Source organism: Amblyomma mixtum, chromosome 1, assembly GCF_055824585.1.
Source record: "Amblyomma mixtum isolate Tamu chromosome 1, ASM5582458v1, whole genome shotgun sequence".
NCBI lineage: Eukaryota > Metazoa > Arthropoda > Arachnida > Ixodida > Ixodidae > Amblyomma > Amblyomma mixtum.
The window spans coordinates 83,737,032-83,756,254 of record NC_143012.1 but is presented as its reverse complement, the minus strand read 5'-3'; the positions used below and the strand labels follow the sequence as shown (position 1 = coordinate 83,756,254).

Below are 19,223 nucleotides of genomic sequence, written 5' to 3'. Positions count from 1 at the left end.
AACAAAACGTTGTAGGTCATATTCAAGCAAACTTTGCGCCGAATAACACAAGATGGAGGGAGAAACACGTACACACACACGAGCGCTACACCAACTGGCCCAACGTTCTGCTCCACTAAGTTGTACGTCACCATCGAAACCTGGCTGTCTTACTCATAAGTGACTTTACCATGTGGTAACCTCCACGAAACGGCCACGTGGGATAGTAGAGTTTGGAATGGAAGTTCGGCACTTGGTGTAGTCGAGAAGGTATGCCTCCCATCATCACCTTTTTTTTTGGTCTGGGAGACGATAAAGAGTCTTTGCAAACGGATACAGCACACCGAGTACAAATATTTATTCAAAAGTTCACGGCATAAAAATTAAAATCTTATTACAGCCGTAGCATGCACACATCAGACCTGATTAACTGCAATCCACCTTTGGAGCCCAATCGCAGCCTTTCCAGTAACGACCGAGGCATTGTCAAAAATAGTATCTGTACATGTGCTCCAAATAGTAAAGGTTTAACAGTGCATGTCAGGAAAAAGAGTGCCTTAAAGATTGAATAGAAATTAAAGCTTCCCGATACTTGTTTTTTTTTTCAAATACAACATTGGTTACAATACCAGCAACAACAAGAGAAAAACAAGAATCTGGAGCAGCTGAAGCATTAAATAAGTGCAGTCGTTCTCATGTGCATCTTTTTCAATCGGAGAATACAGTCCTACTCTCCACGATTTTCGTTTCCCTCCGACACGGGTTTCCTGCCTGTTGTGGCCAAGGCGGTGCCGACGGCGTCCACGTGAGGCTCCGTTGTGACACCGGATGCGGGCAGGTGACCAGGAAGCAGCCCTGGAAGGAGAGGGCGAAAAGCATTCAGGGAGCTGCGGAGATTTGCCAATGCCATAAACTATAGGCGAGGTGATTAGTACAATTCTGGAAGGAAGAGGTCGGGGGCCTATTGCGACCCGCATGGTGCTGCTCTCAGTCAAAGAAGAAAACGCCGAAAATGTGAACGTAAAGAATAGGTGCAAGCATAAAAAAATAAAAATGCTTCGGAATATGCGCGCTTGTAGAACAGCTTTTCACGCAAGCCAAGAGCTGATGCTTCTGAACAATGAGAGCTGCGCGCCACCTCGCCAAGAGCTTAAGAAGTTCTACCCACAAAGGAACATCGATGCATAACGAGTCGCAGTAGAATTGACGGAAAGGTTTCTCATATATGCAGCTTGGTTGGCTCCATTCTAATCCCTTTAAATCCGCGTGCATAAGGAATCCACGCTGAACACAGTGCAAAGCCCACATCGCGGAGTACCAGCAACGGCGCCAAGCGTTGTACAAATCGTGTGTGTGCAGGCCGCCAGCACTCAGGTTTAGCTGTAATGTACTTAACGTTGCTCGGTGCAGAAACCGTTTTGCGATGTCGCCACTCTCGACCTATTCCGCTTTCTTAATTTCGACGTCTACAGGAATACGTTCTGTCTTTGCTGACATTGATCTCTGTGTGTAGCGGTAATATGCGCACCAGTTTTTGGCAGGATCAATTATATCGCGGACCACGGAAGGACGACTGACAGTTGACGCGAAGATTTTGTTCTTGTGAACAAAAGGTTTATAATTTTGTTTTGGGGAAAAAAATCGCTGCAGCAGTGTGCAACGAAACTCTGTGGTGTTGTGAGAAATTTTCATGTCAATAGCACTTCCTCATCAGTACTTTATGTCATCAGTACACATGGTATATAGAGATGCAAGACAAGGCCCACCTCTTGTCATGAACCCGTGGTGCATGATGGCCTCGATGCTGGGCCGCCTTGCGGGTTCCGGTTGGAGAATCCACCGGATGAGGGCGCTCGCGTCGTGGGACACGGTCGAGGGGATCGTGTATTCGTTCCTCTTGATTCTGGCGTAAATCATCGCCTTCGACGACGAACTGAAGGGGGGACGCCCCACCAGCAGATTGTACCTGCGGAGAGCAGTTCGCGGCCTGTCAGTGTCCGCACCGTCCGGCATCTCAGCACGTCACAGCTCGAAGGAGTGCGGGCACAGCAATGCTACAGGAGACCCCTACCAACCAATCGCCATAAAATGGTAACCTAAGTGCCGGAAAACGACGCTCGTGATGCACCTAAGTGCCTGAATTTGAACGCGAAGTGGATTATCTCATTGTTTCTTAACATGAAGAGGGACCGAACAGTGATCTTTATGAACAATATTTTCTCTGCGGCATCCGTAAGTTGCTTGCTGGAAGATACCCATACCCGGTTGCGTACCTGGGAATCACGGCAGACACTTTTCAAACCAATTTTCTCGACACATGAAAGCCGCTTTCCGTGTGGTGGCCGGCGTCTACGATTCCCGACATCATATGCACGACACCGGGAGGACTTTGCAGACGACTACCCGCCAAGTTGGCGGTAATGAGGGTTGCAAAGAAGAGTTTGGGCTTTACTATAATTAGCGCCCTATTTACTGATCTTAGCTTTACTCGCAAACGAAAATTAAAGCATTACGAAAGCTCAAAACCAATAAAAAAATAAGGGTCATGATATCTACCGCATATATGAGCAAGTGTTTTATTCCGATGAAAGCATACCTGTCAACATCATTGAATGAACAAGCATAATTCACCTCTGCGGGATACGGTACGTGACTAGCTGAAATACGAAAATTATGGCGCCTGAAATTTGTATCACTGAACTGGCAGTTTATATTAGCGTCTATAGCTCATTCGTAAAATTCACGTCTATTTCACTATACGGAACCCGACTGGGAGCAGCGCGCTACGAAGTTTGAGCAAAACCAATCACCACCTTCAACTCTTGCCCGACTTGCTTTTCCAGCTCGAAATATAAGTAAATGCCACCTGTATGATAGCTGTCTGATAATACCTGTGTTATAATACCTGTATGATAATACCTATATGATAATACCTGTATGACAGGTATTACGAGCTGTCGTTGTTAGCATAAACGTTGTTACGAGTTTCAAACATATCTGCGCAATCAAGGGATACTTACATTATACATCCGACGGACCTGATGTCCACTTCGTGGCTGTAGCCCGTCTTAGTTAGCATCTCGGGAGCCATGTAGTTGGCGGTGCCGCAGATGGACCTCTTGAGTTTCCCCTCGTGGTGGAGGCGGGTGGCGACCCCGAAGTCGGCCACCTTGAGTTGCCAGCCCCTGGTGAGGAGCAGGTTCCCGACCTTTAGGTCTCGATGGATGACCTTGTCCTGCACCAGGTACTGGCAGGCGAGAAGCAGCTGGCGCATCAAGTACCGCACCTCTGCCTCGGTGAGAGTCCTGCGGTGCTGGAGGACATCCTCCAGAGACTGCGAAATAAATGCGCTAATGAAGCCTGCGGACGACCCACGAAGGTGAGACGCGCTTAAGTACATGGCAGAGAAAATGGCAGCAGCAGCGGACACGCACACAGCATATCAAGATATTGTCTTCAATTTTTCAGCATTTCATCGACGTACTGCCCCGTGTCATCGTCAGAGGATAACCGAGGTGGGCGTGTCTGGCACCCACAGTGAGCGCCACCTGGACTATCGCTTACCTGCAGCCGTGCGAAACACGTATCTTCACATTCTGGCAGCAGCAGCGGACACGCACACAGCATATCAAGATATTGTCTTCAATTTTTCAGGACTAACTTTGACGGGTGCGTTCGCCGAGCGCCTCAGCGCGAAAATGGACAGTGCAAAGGATGCCCTACAAGATTTCAGGGCTCTCGGGGATAAGCCTCCAGGGAGCATTAAGGAAGTAGCGAAGATCCTTACCGAACTGCTAACTAAACTTGATGTATTTGCATCCGACATGAAAAGCAGTGTCGAAAAAATGAGCGGCTCAAGCACTGAAATTCGCGCTGAGCTCTCTGGCATTAAAGAGTCAATTGACTTCATGAATGAGGGGTTTGAAAGCTTCAAGGCAGATGTGGAAGGTTTTCGTCGGGAGCTTGCGGAAGTCAAAAAACAAAATGAACATTATCAGAAAACAAATGAGCTTCTGAGAAATGAACTGCAAGAGACAAAAAAAAGAGATGTTAGAGCTAAAGCAGTTCACCAGGAACATAAATCTTGAAATCAAGGGACTTCCACTTGCTCCGAATGAGGACCTTGTCAACTCTGTTCAGAAGGTGGCTTCTTGCCTGGGTGTCGAACTTGCCGAGTCTGACATTGATGTAGTGCATCGAGTGCGCTCTAAAGATAAGGATAAGCCAAACGTGGTGGTCAAGTTTGTCACAAGGTCTATCCGTGATAAAGTGCTCAATGCTGCTAAAAAGACCAAACTGAACACGAGACTGCTTGGTTTTGAAGAACAAGAACCATTGTTTGTTAATGAGCACCTGTGTGTTGAAAACAAAGTACTACTATCTAAAGCAAAGAAAGCAGCTAAGGACCACAACTGGAAGTTTGTTTGGTTGTCACAAGGAAAAATTTTGATGCGTAGGGCAGACAACTCCACTGTTCTGCACATCACAAGCGAAGGTGACTTGGCCAACGTTGTGTGACTTTTCTTTTTTTTTCTGTCGTTTAGATCTTAGCATGGCATTTTTTCTGTTTCTTTTGACATGGCTTTTACGTTTCAACAAGTTGACGATTTGATGCGTGATAAAAGCTTTTCAATTTTGCATTGTAACGTGCGCAGCATACGAAGTAACCTAAATAACTTGATTGTACATATGGCAAGGTATAAATCCTGTTTTGATGTAATAGCCGTGAGTGAAACGTGGCTCAAGCGTGATGAAGTAGTCTCTTTCCCGGGTTATAAATTTTTATCCCAGCCACGGGATACACGAGCAAGGGGAGGTGGGGTAGGGATGTTTGTCAGAGATAGTGTCTCCTACCAGCTAATGGGAGTTGCGTCTGTTAGTTTTGACTGCATTGAAACCCTGTTCATAAAACTTCAAGATGGTTTGATGGTTGGTGTGGTTTATCGGCCACCAAACACATCGATAACGCAGTTCCTTGAGAAGTTCGAAATGATTCTAACAGAATGTTTTCATGGGCGTCGCTCTAATATTGTCATAATGGGCGATTTCAATTTAGATCTAACACATGGAGTACAGAACAGCTACACTTTCCTTCTTGAATCATTTGCCTTACGCAACCTTATTACAGAACCTACCCACGTAACAAGTACTTCAAGTACTCTAATAGATCACGCCCTCTGTAATATTGTCCCAGGTGTACTGGCCGGTACCTGCGCTGAGGATGTAGCTGACCATTCACCTATTTTTCTTGTAGTAGAAAAAGACCCGCCTCCACAAGCGCAGCTGACGGAGTGTAAAATTCGAAGTAAGATAAACTATGTAGCACTACGTGAAACACTAGAACAAGCCGACTTCACTACGGCATATGATGAAAACGTCAATACTGAGTGTAAGAACTTTTTAGATATTTTTAAAAATGCCATTGAACAGAGCTCTCGGCCGAACACTAATAAATACAGCCAGCCAACGTGTCCTTGGATGAATACTGAAATATTAGCCGTGTTAAAAGATAAGGACAAATGGTATCACAAATGGAAGCAGTTGAGATCAAACGAATACTACCTAAGCCAGTATAAGCGTTGCAGGAACTTGTCTGTATCTCTTATGAGAAAAAAGAAAAAAGGAATATTATTCATCACTGGTGAAACAGGCGCATGGAAATGCAAAAAAAAATTTGGGATATAGTGAACGACGCAATCGGCTTGCGATCCAGTACAGCAACACTCCCTGAGACAGTTGACGAAGACACAGCAGAATCATTTAATACCTATTTTACCTCCATTGGGCCTACGGTTGCCGCGCAGGTTCATGCTGACGCACCTACGGCGAAGATGCCGGAACGTGTTAACAACAGTTTTGCTTTGCCTGACATAGACATAGAAGAAATAATCACTGCAGTCGGCAGCCTTTCAGCCGGCAAGGCGGCAGGACCTGATGCAATACCCGTTAGACTGATAAAAAACAACATTGATATACTAGCGATCCATCTACTACACATCTTTAACCATTCATTGGCAAATGGAATATATCCTGACGAGCTGAAGGTTGCAAGGGTTGTACCTATTTATAAAGGCGGTGAGCGATCTGATCCGCGAAACTACAGACCAATATCGGTATTAAATGCAATTAATACAGTTTTTGAAAAGGTGCTTTGTAAACGTATACAAAATTTTCTAGTCATAATCAGCATGGCTTCAGGCCCCAAAGGTCAACGTCAACCGCAGTTCTTGTTCTTTCACAACTTATAAATTCTGCACTGCATAATAATAAGCTGGCCATAGTAGTATATTTAGACATATCAAAAGCTTTCGATACGGTTGATCACACAATACTACAACAGAAATTGGAAACCTACGGTTTAAGAGGGAAAATTTGTGATGTAATTAGAAGCTATTTTACAGGACGGAAACAATATGTTGTCGTGAACAATTTAGCCTCACTACCACAAAGCATTAATCTAGGTGTGCCTCAGGGCTCCGTGCTTGGGCCGCTATTCTTTTCCCTGTATATTAATGACCTTCCATCAATGCTGAAATATTCGAAAGCTGTAATATATGCCGATGACACTGCATTACTTTTTACAGGGGAAAATTTAGAGGCACTTAAATGTATAATTAATGAAGAGCTTAGTGAAGTTTCGCAGTGGTTTAAAAGTAATCGGCTAACCCTTAACACTGAGAAAATAAAGTACACCGTGTTTCACTCGCGCAGGAAGAACATGAACTACGAACATATATCTCTAACTATCGACAACACGACTCTGCTGAGGGTGCCTCAATACAAGTATCTAGGTGTCCTGTTCGCGTCTGATATGCACTGGAAAGAACAAATTAATAATATTTGCTCTAAATTAGCCTATGGTTGTCATATTTTACTAAAGGCCAGGGACTGCTTTGATCTTCCAATTCTACGCATTCTGTATTTCGCCTTTGTGCACAGTCAATTATCTTATTGCCTGGAAGCATGGGGTGGTACATATAAAACATATCTAGATCCTGTTTCTCGCGTTCAAAAACGAGCTATTCGTATGATAACTTATTCAAATAATACATACCCCAGCAGGCCACTCTTTCAGCAGCTTCGTAGCTTACCCCTATCAATGGCATATAAACTGAAGATAGCTGAAATAGTAAACAATGTAATAAAATCTAACAACCCCCTGCCCCTTAGTTTATTTAGATTACCAATGAAACAAACAAGAGCTGCAACCAACAATCTATTTAATTTACCACCTTGTTACAATATGTACGGCCGGAGACTCCTAGAATACAGCGGAGCCCATGTGTGGAATGAAATCCCTAATGAATTTAAAGAAAAAAATAACTTTTCGGCATCTTTAAAACACTATTTAATTTCCACGGAAATGTAGGAATCAATTCAATTGTGTGTGTTAATCTTGAAGTTTTTTTTATTTTACACGTTCTGCAGTAATATTGTACTTGTTTTGTATTTGGACCCCTCACTAGCCGTAAAGGCTATGGGTCCAAACAACAGTTTGTGTACTGTTTCTGAGAATAAATAAAGAAAAAATTCAAAAAAAAAGGTGAGACGCGTTTAAGTACATGGCAGAGAAAATGGGCATTCCTTCAGGTTCAAGACTGGGACATGCCCACTTTAGCACACTTGTTAAAATCACGCCAGTCTGAAGAAACCTTAATTGGAGTATTCGTTTTTGGTGGTACAAAACTCAATGTCCACACGAGGACACCGCAGTAATAAATGACAGTTTTAGAAACAACGAAGCCAGTTTGCAGTCTTTAGCTTTGTTCGGTTTAGGGGAGTTTAACGTCCCAATGCGGCTCAGGCTATGGGGGACGCTGCAGTGAAAGGCTCCGGAAATTTCGACCATCTGAGGTTCTTCAACGTGCACTGACATCGCACAATACATGTGCTTCTGGAATTTCGTTTCAACCGAAATTCGGCCGCCGCGGCCGGGGTCGAACTCGCGTCGTTCGTGTCAGCCGTCGAGCACCATAACCACTGAGCCACCGCGGCGGCTGCAGTCCTTGGCTGCGCCTTAAATTATGCTTCCAGAACGCAATGTGGCCGTTCTCACTGAATTTGCCGTGACAAATACAGGCCCAAATACTTACTGGCATAACATAATTTCACACAAGCGGTTTGGATGATTGAATACCCTTAATATCCTATCATCAGGCCTTCAAAAGTAAGCAAGTGAAGTGCCGACAGTTGTGTAAGAGCCGAGAAGTAAAAAAAAAATGACGCCACATTTTTGCTTTAATGTTGATTTTCGCTTTGTACAAGGTTATTATAATACGCTGAGACTGCCATGCCAGCTTCACGCACTGGAAATTTCCCTTCGGTCAATAATGAATGAATGAATGAATGAATGAATGAATGAATGAATGAAGTGTACACTTACCAGCAGCCTCGTGTGAGCAGTGCTGGACAGAATCCTACTATCGTAGCATGTCCAACATATCTCGGACAAAAATTTTGATAATTAGAAACTTTTAAGACACTGTTATGCAAATACTGTAGGCAATATTCATTCCTCTGATATGCAGCAAAATATTTCTTCCAAAGTGTCTCCATCGATCGCACCGCACAGTTAAGACTGCCTTGGAAAAGCAACGGGGAACGTTTTTGTCGATAGGAAAAATGTTAATAGCCAAAAAAAATTCAAGAGTGCCGTTGGGAATTCTGCGGTTGTATTGATTGTAGTCGCAGGGCAGTGGAGTGGCGCTTAAGCGCTCCCCATTGCTCCCGGAGTTGTATGAAGACTCATGGGGACCTATGATGTGAACTCGAGAATTGCCAACTCCGCAAATCTGAGCATTAACCCATTAAGGGTATCGTGTCATACCCTTAAAGCGGAGCAGTCTCCCGTCCAGTTTTAATGGGAAAGCATTGCTAATCCCTCTGCGAGAACACCCCGCGGCCTGTTTTGTAGTGCGTGTACTCGCACGTGGCAGTAAAAAATCCCAGTGATGGCCAGAAAACAGGCTGGCGTCACGAAAAGGACGCATGATGTACACATCAATCCGAACTTCGCAATTTGAGGCAGTCATATACACGTCGCTCGTCTATATGTGCTGCCCTCTGGACGACCTCTTTGTGAGCGCCAGTTTTCCCGACAACATTAGTACCAAAATTGTGACGCAACCGTTTTTCGTACAGCGTTCCAGGAGGCGTCAGATTTGTCGTCGCGTATAGCTTACATGCGCTAGTCAAGTTGAAGGCTAGCTCTCGCGAAAGGGATTCGAACCAACGACATATGCGCCTTCAATTGTTTGGCTTCCCAGACCTTCTACCGCTGTCCTTGAGACGCGGTTGAGGTGCCCCACCGAAATGTGACTGTTGTTGCGCAATTACATTTCCTCAAAAACCAATTTACGTATACCCGCGGCGGTATATCTGTGGTTAGGGCGGTCGTCTATTGAGCCGGAGTTCCAGTATTCGAACCCCGCCACTGCGGCCGCGTTTCCATGTATGCCAAACGCAAAATGCGCCCGTGTGTAGTGCGATGTCAGATCCCGGTAAAGACCATCAGGTGTCCGAAATTTTTCCGGAGCCCTCCACGACGGCACCTCTTTCTCCCATTGTTCTTTGCCTCCCTCCTTCATCCGTTCCCTCAAGGCGCGGTCCAGGTGTCCACAGGGGCGTGAGACGATTACTGCGCCATCTCTTTTCCTCAAACACAAATTCTCAATTTTGATTTTCTTATCATAATTTTGTTCCAAACGTTTGTCGTACAGCGTCCCAGGTGGTGTCATGCGCGCGCGCGTGTGCGTGGGTGGCAGTAGCATCCAGGAACAGTAATACCTTCGCATTCCTACACGTATGCAGTCTTACGTGTCTCTGCCCAATTTCATTGTCCCTGGTTTCATTATGTTTGATACACACTGACTAGGCCGTACGGTTAACATTTTGCTGCCCTGTCCAACTACTGTAGTGACGCAACTCTGACCGCACTGGTATTCTGAGCAGTAAACTAACCTTGTGGAACTCAGTGGCTGTGGTGCTCGGCTGCTGATCCGAAAGAAACAAATTCGATCCCAGCCGCTGCGCTCCGATTTCGACGGGGGCGAAATTCGAGATGTCAGTGTGCTGTGAGTAGTCAGGAAACGTTAGAGAATCCAAGATGGCCGAAATTTTTCCGGAGTACTCCAGTATGGCGTTCCTCTACGCCTGAGTTGTTTTGGGACGTCAAGCACCGTTGAACGAAATAAAAGCGAACCTTGATAACCTTAGCAGCATCTTACAATGAACGCGAAGAAGATGAGTGCAATTGGGAACAACCTAGAGCATGAACGTTGACGCACCTGCATTGTGCACAGCTCCAAGATGAGGTACACGTTCTTGTCGTCATCAGAGTGGTTGTGGAAACCAACCACGTGTTTGTGACGCAGGCTTTTGTGGATGTTGATTTCCTCTTCAAGCTGCAGAGAACAATTGAATAAATAACCTCGGAAAGGTTTTACTAGGCGGAAACAAACGTGCAGAAAGTGCTGGGCTAAGCTGCTGCTGATTATTATTAAGAAATCCTTACGCTGAAGTGAAAAAAAGCCGTAAGGATGATTAAGGTAACCGGTCACTAGAACAGGATCTTGCAATACCGTATACACCATTTTACGAGGAGCGGGCAGGAGAGGGAGAAATACTCTCAAACACGTGCGCTGCGCGACACCCCACTGTTGCCTTCCTCCCCTGGGCTGATAATCGGGCGCGCGGAGCAACGTCCGCGGCTGCTCAGCTACCTGTCAAGCGCGTGTTTGCGTCTGTACAACAAAAGCAGCAATGTTGTACGGAAAACCAACGTCTTCTAGACATCATTGTTTTATTTTCGGTTGCGAAAACAGTCGACGAAAGTAGAAAAGAACGAACGCCGCCAGTATGTACGCGCACCATGTTATGTGAAGGTCTCAGCACGTCTGCGGTGCCCATTTCTTCACCGCTTTTCCGCCGGTCCCGAGTTGCATTGGCAGTGGGCGTAGTTGTGGAACAAAAAATACTTACGCCAACAAAAAGCTTAAAAGTTAGCGAACTTTGTGAACGAAAAGCAGACAGAAACAAACCCACTGCCTGCGCCTAATATCGGGCGCGGAACGAAGCGCAGCGCCTGGGTTACCAAACTATAATCTGTGCATAATCTTGAGAACAAGTATTTGGACGGCCTTGGCAGAGCTCTTTTAATTCAGCAGTACACTATGTGAGGACTTCACAAATTTGGCCACAACTTCGTTTCGCCGCCCCACATGATCGTCAATATCGGGAGGGTGTGGGGATCGCCACCTGAAAAAAATAAACATGTCGTTAGTGCAAAAAATACTAATTTAATTTGCACAGCATGGCATGAATAGAAGCGGCGATATGAACTTTTACCCAACTGCAAAGTGAGGAAAAATGGAGCCATGGCAACGTAAGATGAAAAAATACGCGGCATGCACAGGACGGTAAACTCTGCCACGCACTGTAATAAATTATTCGACTGAAATCGCATCGAATGCACTGTAAAAAAAATCTACACTATGCATAACCGTGCCAGAGATACAACAAACGCAGCGACTTGAGCAGTGCCCCGACCCGATTGAGATTGGAATTCTCAACACAGGTGCGGCGATTCTGCCTATCAGTGAGTGGTAATAGCGTTTCATTAGCGTACCAACCTATTAGATCATGTAATTGCACATTTTCTGGTATTTGTGCACCAGTGAGTACTGGCGGGAGCGGAGAAAGCGAGAATGCGAATTGCTTTCAGTCAACTGGCTTGTATCGCTCGTAGCACGAACAGCCCTACGCAAGCGGCAGGAGGGGCCGAATTTCAATCTCATCGCGCGTATCTCCGCAAACAAACATTCTAATCATCAGAAGCGGATTCGTTTCGGTCATGTACTCGTTGTTTCCAAAATGTTCAGTTTGTAAACGGGGTACTCTGTCGCAAGCTCAGCATCTAAACTATCATACTCGCCGTGTCCAAGCAGGCAGCGAAAGAGTTCATGAAAAACTGCGCTCCACGAAAAACTAGATATTCATTGCCCTCCGCGATCTTGTGTTTCAACACATTTTGCTTTCGTTTTTCTAACATGCAACACCGTGCCGCATTCGCCCTACAGGCAACCGGCGACAAAAAAGCACGCGTGAACTGCGAGCATGGCACTAACCGATGCTGATCGTTCGCTGCGTCGAGGAATGGTAGCTTGCTCCCAGTTGGTTATCGCAGGAGCTAATGGCATAGCACACACGAGGATGGACACGAGGCGAACGCCCACACAAAATTTCTAGGCTTGGCAGGAATAAAACGGGCGAATGACACTTTCAGAGATCGCACGCTGCTACGTCTGCAGCCCACCGGCTGCAAATTATCAGCCCAAGATGGCGTCGGCGGTAGGCGGCGCTCGAGTAAAACAAACATGGCGGCGCCCAGGTATCGAAACTAAAATCATGTATAGGTATCTGATTCTATTTGTGTTGAAGGAATGAAGTGCATATTTTGTCTCCTGCTTGTGACCCTCCTCTACAGACAAATAGTTTCATGGAAATTTAGAGAAGCATTAAAATGACGTGGAGAAATTGAAGTTGGCCTGTCTGGTTACGTTACCGTTACGTTACGTTACTTTCTGCGAAAACTGAGGTTAGATAAGCATTAGAAAAGACCAGAAACCGGCACGAAGCGTTCGTATTCTACACACTATCCATTTCGAATGAATTTGGTCCAGTCGTATCGGTCACTGTTGTTCGTTCTTGCTGCTAAGTCTTTCAATCGTCCCTGGGAAACGGCCTCACTCAACTCCCTCGAGTGGGCTCCAAGTAACAACAGCAGATCGGTCGCTGTAGCGTCGTCGGAGTGGAGCGTCCAGGAAAGGATGGCCGCTTTGGCAGGGTCTTGCATAGATCTCTCCGAGAGCAGCCTCGAGGACCTGAAAAGGTTCATGGCCGAACGCCACCTGCCATGGCCGAAGACGTCCAGCTGGGACCTGCTCGAGGTTCTGCTCGACCTCTCCGGAAATTGGAACGTGCACCTGTGGTTCCAAGTCACCTTCGAGCTTGCCGCAAGCCGGAGAGGAGATCCAGTTATGAAGATTAGTCACAGCGCCGCCTTCCTCGCTTGGGTCGCTTCCATGAGGACGTTCGCCCTTCAGGGGGCTGGGGAGACGCGGTCGTTGCGGTACCCGCAATACGTCCTGAAGATGCTGCGCCTCTTTGGCACTCCCGAGTCGCGGGTTGGTGAGCTACAGACCAGAATCCAGACGATGGACCTGCTCACGCTAGAAGCGCTGGGGCCGGCCCTCACAGAGAGTGAACCGAGAGTTCTGCGGGTTGCAATTCGAAATATGACCAACACCGCGACTCCCGGAATCGCCGCCGGACGCTTGCTGCTGTTGCTCAATGAACACTTCATCTGGGCGCGGCGTTTCACGGCGGACGACATCGTGCAAGTTGAGATCCCCAGCCTCCTCAGGTCCATCGTTTACCTGCTGCGACTCAAGTCCGAGACGCGGGAGGCGCTGACCACAAGTCTGGGCCTCCACTTGGCGACCGAGCTGGGCTGGATGGCTGACCGGGAAATAGCGGACGCCACGTTGGAGCTGATGGGCCTGCCATCATCAGCGCACACGCACCGCTTTCTTATGCAGGCGGAAATCGCTTTAGCCGTTGCCTGGCTGAGCCTCTTTTCTACGCATCGGGGATCGGAAGCGCTTGTCCAGAACGTGCGCTATGTCCACGCTGACGTAGTTGCACGTCACTCCCAAACCACGCTCGAGTTTCGGGTCAAGTGGGACACCAGCGTATGGAACAAAGAGAACTATTTGGCCGACGTGCTCGGGAGACCTACTGCCAGGTCGCGTTTTTTCACCTACTGGCTGAACCATCAACACGGCTTGGCGATTCGAGACGGAAGGTCTCGCAAATGTCGTCAAGCCTGGACACCATCTGAGCCGGCGATGGAGCTTCCAAGCACCACTCTATATTGCCGAAGACTACCTCGTATTCCCCCTCTACCATCCGGACCTGCCTCCGGCCGTCACCTACGGCTGAGCCGGACGCCTCATCGCTAACAAAGTGCAGAGAGGACTGTTCCACGACCAACTTTACAACCAGCAGAAAGGAAGCAGTCACAGTGGTGGCAACGCAAGCGCAGCGAGATCATCACTGCCACAGTTATCTCCCTATCAGTTAGACATCAAGGCACTCCTAGCTGCCCTGAGTGCCCACAGACTTGCCTTTATTCGACGCTCGAAAGGCGACCTCCCGGAAACGCCGAGCCTCGCCGATGACAGGCTGTTCTTCGTTGCCTCCTGCTATGCGCTTTGTTCGGGCGCTAACTACGTGGACAAACTATATGGAGACGCAGGTCGCCGTTGCAACGCGCCCGTTAGTGTGCTGCCGGAGTTCGCGGCGGCCTTTCAGTGCAACATGCCGGTTCTCGAATAAGGGAACTCGAGACACGGCTTTCTGTCCCCTTCCGCTTCAAACTATAGTAACCGTATTTAGGCCTAACGTGCCAGTCTTGATACATTGGGAACTTTTATTTTGCCCCACATGTGGCAATGCGATCTGCAGTTACTTTAGGCACGTTTGTGCTCGCCATAAACCATCTGCGTCGAGTACGACTAAAAATGTTTCGTTTAAAGGCTGGTCGTTTTTTTTGTGAGCAAAATCGTGTGACTGCATGGAAGTACTCCGTCAGCTATGTTACGACGTGACAGGCGCAACTTACGTACCAGAGGGCTAGTGTGTGTACATAATTACGCATGCCCACAGTACCGTTAGATATGGCACTCAAGCCTAATTCGATTTTCAAACGAGCCCAAATTCTCTTTAGGAAACATGGGTGCAGCCCCGGAATACAATTCTGTTAGACATTCGACCGTAGAGGTAACACATAGATCGTTATGTAAATAAGTCACCTCTCATGAGCGAAACCCCTTTCAAATTTCACACATACAACCTGGGCCTTCTTGGCCAAACGTTTTACTACAGATGAATTGCCGGTAATAACCCAACTTCTGTAGTCATGATAGGTTTCTGAAGGCTTTTAAAATGCGCCGGAACAGATGCCTGCACCCAGGCCTAAAATATTTGGATAAACGCTTGTAATTTGCTCGGCTCTCATCATGTACCGCGTGACGCAGAACACTCAAAATCACCGCGGGAATTCTGAGTATTTGACGTCCATGGGAAATGAATGGTCTGTACCAAATATATATAGGTTTAGTGCAGGAGGAATTAAATAGCTCACCAACCCTTACCACTGGCAATTCTCAGCCCGATACAAGATTTCACCAACGGACCCAACCCAGCCGAAGAGGATAGGCAACAGTGTCAGTAGGCCCGGACCTCACGCTGATCAAAGCTACTGGGTACATTGGATAGAAAAACCTAGAGGAGATACTCGTAAGAGACCACAGTATCGTAGAAACCGAGCCAACCATAGCCCGGACATATTTCAAAGAACGCAAGATACGAATCATTGATTGCGAAAAGCGAAAAGAAATTGCGCGAGAAAGGCAGCGAGTACGAGTCAGAGGTAGGTTGAGCAAAACCAAAAACTGGCAGTGGTTTAGCTCTGGTTAAACCTGGAGGATTGCGAAAGCAACGACGAGAGAGAGAGAGGCGATGGAGAGCGCGCGGCAGCGGCGGCGGCACGCTAGCTATGCGCCGCTACTGCTCATGCGCAACTGGCGGCCGCGCGCCAGCAGTGCGCCGTGTGACGTCACTGCTCCTCGCGCATGCGCAGTTCGGCCTTTCGTCAGCTCCGGCGACTCGCGTGGTGTTGCTTTTACAACAAAAACACTTCAGGGATGGGTCCGACAGCTTTCAACAGATGTTCGGGAGACATCCAGTCATAGAAACGTCATCGGAACATCCAGGTATTTATTTACTTATTTACATACCCTAAAGGCCCTTTTCGGGCATTACATCGGGGGTGTACAGTCACAAGTATATGATAGTATTCTACACTTAATCATACAAACACAAAAGAAATCCAAAGACACAGACATAATGGATAGAGAAAATTTGAATTTAATGGTACACAGGAATGGAGCCTTCCTACTCAGAATTTATTTGTAAAAAACGCTTTAGTTATTGCAAAAATGCGTCATGGTTTAATGTGAAAGAAATAGCACCTGGTAGCTTGTTTCAATGATTTATGGCGAGGAACAATGGTGAATGACTAAGAGAGGTGGGTGCGTGCAAACAGTGGTTCAATTTTGATAGCAGCGCGGAAAAATACGGTGGGCTGGTCTGATATGGGATGAAGTGTATGAAGAGTGGCTGTGATACAAACTGTGAAAATGTGATAATAATGCTGGTATTCTTCGCTTTTCAAGTGATGGTAGCTTTAGCGACGCTTTGATGGCCGTTATACTAGAATGGCGTGAACAGTCCCTCGTTAAAATTCTCGCTGCTTTATTCTGTATCAACTCGGGTTTCTTAATTAAGTACATTTGATGCGGGTTGCAAATTGCAGATGCGTATTTTTGAGCGGACAAAAGTAGTGTCAGCTATAAGCTTCGTGGCAGGGTTAGCTTGGTGCAAGTGACTCCTGATGAAACCAAGTGCTTTAGATGATTTAATAACAATTGCATCGATATGATTGTTCCATGTTAGATCAGACGAAAGAATAACATCTGTGTATTTAACTGTGGAGAAATTCTCAATGGGAATACTATTCACGGAATAAAAGGGATTTTGAAGCTTACTATCAGTGTTGAATGTTTTCGTCTTTGTTTTAGAGACGTTGATTTGCATTTGCCACTGTTCACACCAAGAGGTGATTCTGTCATTATCTGTCTGCAAAGAGTTACTGCCGTCAGGGTTGGTAATTAATCTGTCTGTAAATAACATAGCCGTCGTCAAATAATCTAGTAGTAGAGGTAAAAAGGTCACCTTTATCGTTAATGTAGGCCAAGAACAGAATTGGCCCAAGCACCGAGCCTTGCGGCACGCCAAATTTTACCACGGTTGGGGAAGAACAATACCCATTTACACTGACGTATTGATAACGATTGGTAAGAAAGTTAGTGATCCAGGTAATGATATGCCTGTTAAGGTTGAGAGAATTTAGTTTCAGTAATAAAATCGAATGGGGTACCTTATAAAACGCTTTCGTGAAATAAAGAATTATAGCGACAGTTCTTAATTTAGCGTGGACGGCATGGTGAAGGCCGGCTATTAATTCAGACAACTGTGTCTCACACGAACGACTATGTACGAAACCATGCTGATTAAGGGTAAAGTTTTTTCCCGCATAAGTATTCATTATTGGAGCTCATATGATATGTTCTAATAGCTTGCACGGTATACTGGTCAAGGAGATTGGTCTGTAATTTGCATATAACGGTCGTCACCCGGTGTCAAGAGATTGATGGAACAAGGCGGTAAAAATGTGAGATATAGCCGGTTTTGTTAGGTTTAGTAGTTTAGGGCATATACCGTCTGGACCAGGCGACGAGTTAGTTTGTAATCTGTCAATAGCATTTTCTATCCTTTTAGGAGAGATTGTAAGACTGTCCATGGTGGCACCAACAGAAGGGAAGTTGAGATCAGGGGTATTTGCACCTCCTCAGTGAATACGGAAGTAGAGAATAAATTAAATTGTTTGGTTGCCTGCGATGGCAAAAGGCCCTCGTCGTCCTTTATAATTGATATAGAATTTCTAGCTAAAGACTTGGAGTTTATTACCTTCCAAAACTTCTTGATATTATTTGTCAGTAGGCCCGACACATCGTGATTAAAAAATTTGCCTTTAGCCGCTTCAGTCTCTTTTTTTGCATACTGCTGCATGTTTCCTGTACAGCTCCCAGTTACCTTTCGAATTAGGCTGTTTTGCTCTAGAGTATAAACTTTTCTGTTTATTCATGGATCGTCTTACCTGTGAAGTGAACCATTTGTTGTGTGTTGACGAGGGGATGGTAATTTTTGAATATATTTATCTTTCAATTAAATTAGCTTGTCATGAACTATCCTCCAATTTTCCGCACTTTCACAACAGAGAAATGTGTTTAGGAATTCTTCAGAAAATTGACGAAAGTTCGCTCAAGATTATGTCAACATTCGCTCGCGCATTACCACGTAGATTACCTTACTTTGCAATTCAGGCTTTTTAATTGGTGGCAGTGGCGGTCCCAGCGATTGCTTCTAGGGGGGGGGGGGGGGGGGGGGGGGGGCGGACGGACTTCCTTCTACCAAAAAAAACACAGAAACAATGATTTTTTATTTAAACTCTATTTGTACAACAATTATGTGTGCACTTTGTTGACAAATCAATGGCGAACGATAAGATGTTATACCATAACTCATGCTTTGAATGCTAACGGTTACGTGAACAATATTCATATGTAATTCATATCTATTTATGATTTATATGTGAATATTGATCACGTAACCATTAACTTATATAATTAATATATATTTACGCGGCGGTCGAATTTCGATCAAAGAAAAATTCCAGCAGCCCACGTACTGTGCGATGTCAGTGCTTGTTAAAGATCCCCAGGTGGTCGAAATTTCCGGAGCCCTTCGTTACGGCTTCAATCATAGCTTGAGTCACATTGGAACGTTAAACACCCATAAAACACACAAACAAAACAGATGTATTTATCTCACAATATTTTAAATTGAATGATAGTGCAAGTCATGAAGCGCAAAACTGTGAGGGCACGTCAGGACCACGATACCTCGACAGTCACGTACGAATTACCCTCTTATAACTACCAACCTGTTGCACAAATAAATAATGTTGTGCGATAGTATTAGCTTACAACGTGTCTTACTAGCAGCAGAAAACTGGTGTGACAAATGGCAAATGTCTTTAAATATAGTTAAGTGTAAGGTCCTGCATTTCCATAGACGCTCCAACTTAATACCACGCAGCTATTTTATCTGCGGTTCTCGTTTACATGCTACAAAAGCATAGAAATATTTTGGATTACACCTGTCTGACGATTTTACGTGGTCAACGCATATCAATCACAACTGTAGCATCCAGCCGATCCCTTCGCTATCTTCAACGCTCAATGAAGTTTGCCCCAGCACATGTAAAATTACTAGCCTACACCACATTAATGAGCCCAAAATTAGAATTTGCATCCGCCATTTCGTACCCGCCGCGGTGGCTAAGTGGTAAGGCGCTCGGCTACCGAGCCGGAGTACCCGGGTTCGAACCCGACCGCGGCGGCCGCGTTTCGATGGAGGCGAAACGCAAGAGGCGCCCGTGTGCTGTGCGATGTCAGTGCACGTTAAAGATCCGCAGGTGGTCGAAATTCTTTCCGGAG

General features: G+C 46.0%; 1 protein-coding gene and 1 pseudogene across 1 annotated transcript; one reads left to right on the top strand and one right to left on the bottom strand.

Annotated features, from left to right (window-relative positions):
- Positions 1-313: 313 nt before the first annotated feature.
- Positions 314-10,571, bottom strand: LOC149367016 (serine/threonine-protein kinase PLK1-like). Its single transcript, XM_089572572.1, has 5 exons — positions 10,560-10,571; positions 10,266-10,382; positions 3,000-3,313; positions 1,746-1,945; positions 314-834 (listed from the first exon to the last, which is right to left on the bottom strand). The coding sequence occupies exons 1-5, from the start codon at positions 10,569-10,571 to the stop codon at positions 707-709; spliced, it is 771 nt and encodes a 256-aa protein (XP_089428698.1). The 3' UTR covers positions 314-706.
- LOC149367017 (uncharacterized) lies at positions 3,678-4,497 on the top strand (annotated as a pseudogene).
- Positions 10,572-19,223: the final 8,652 nt, after the last annotated feature.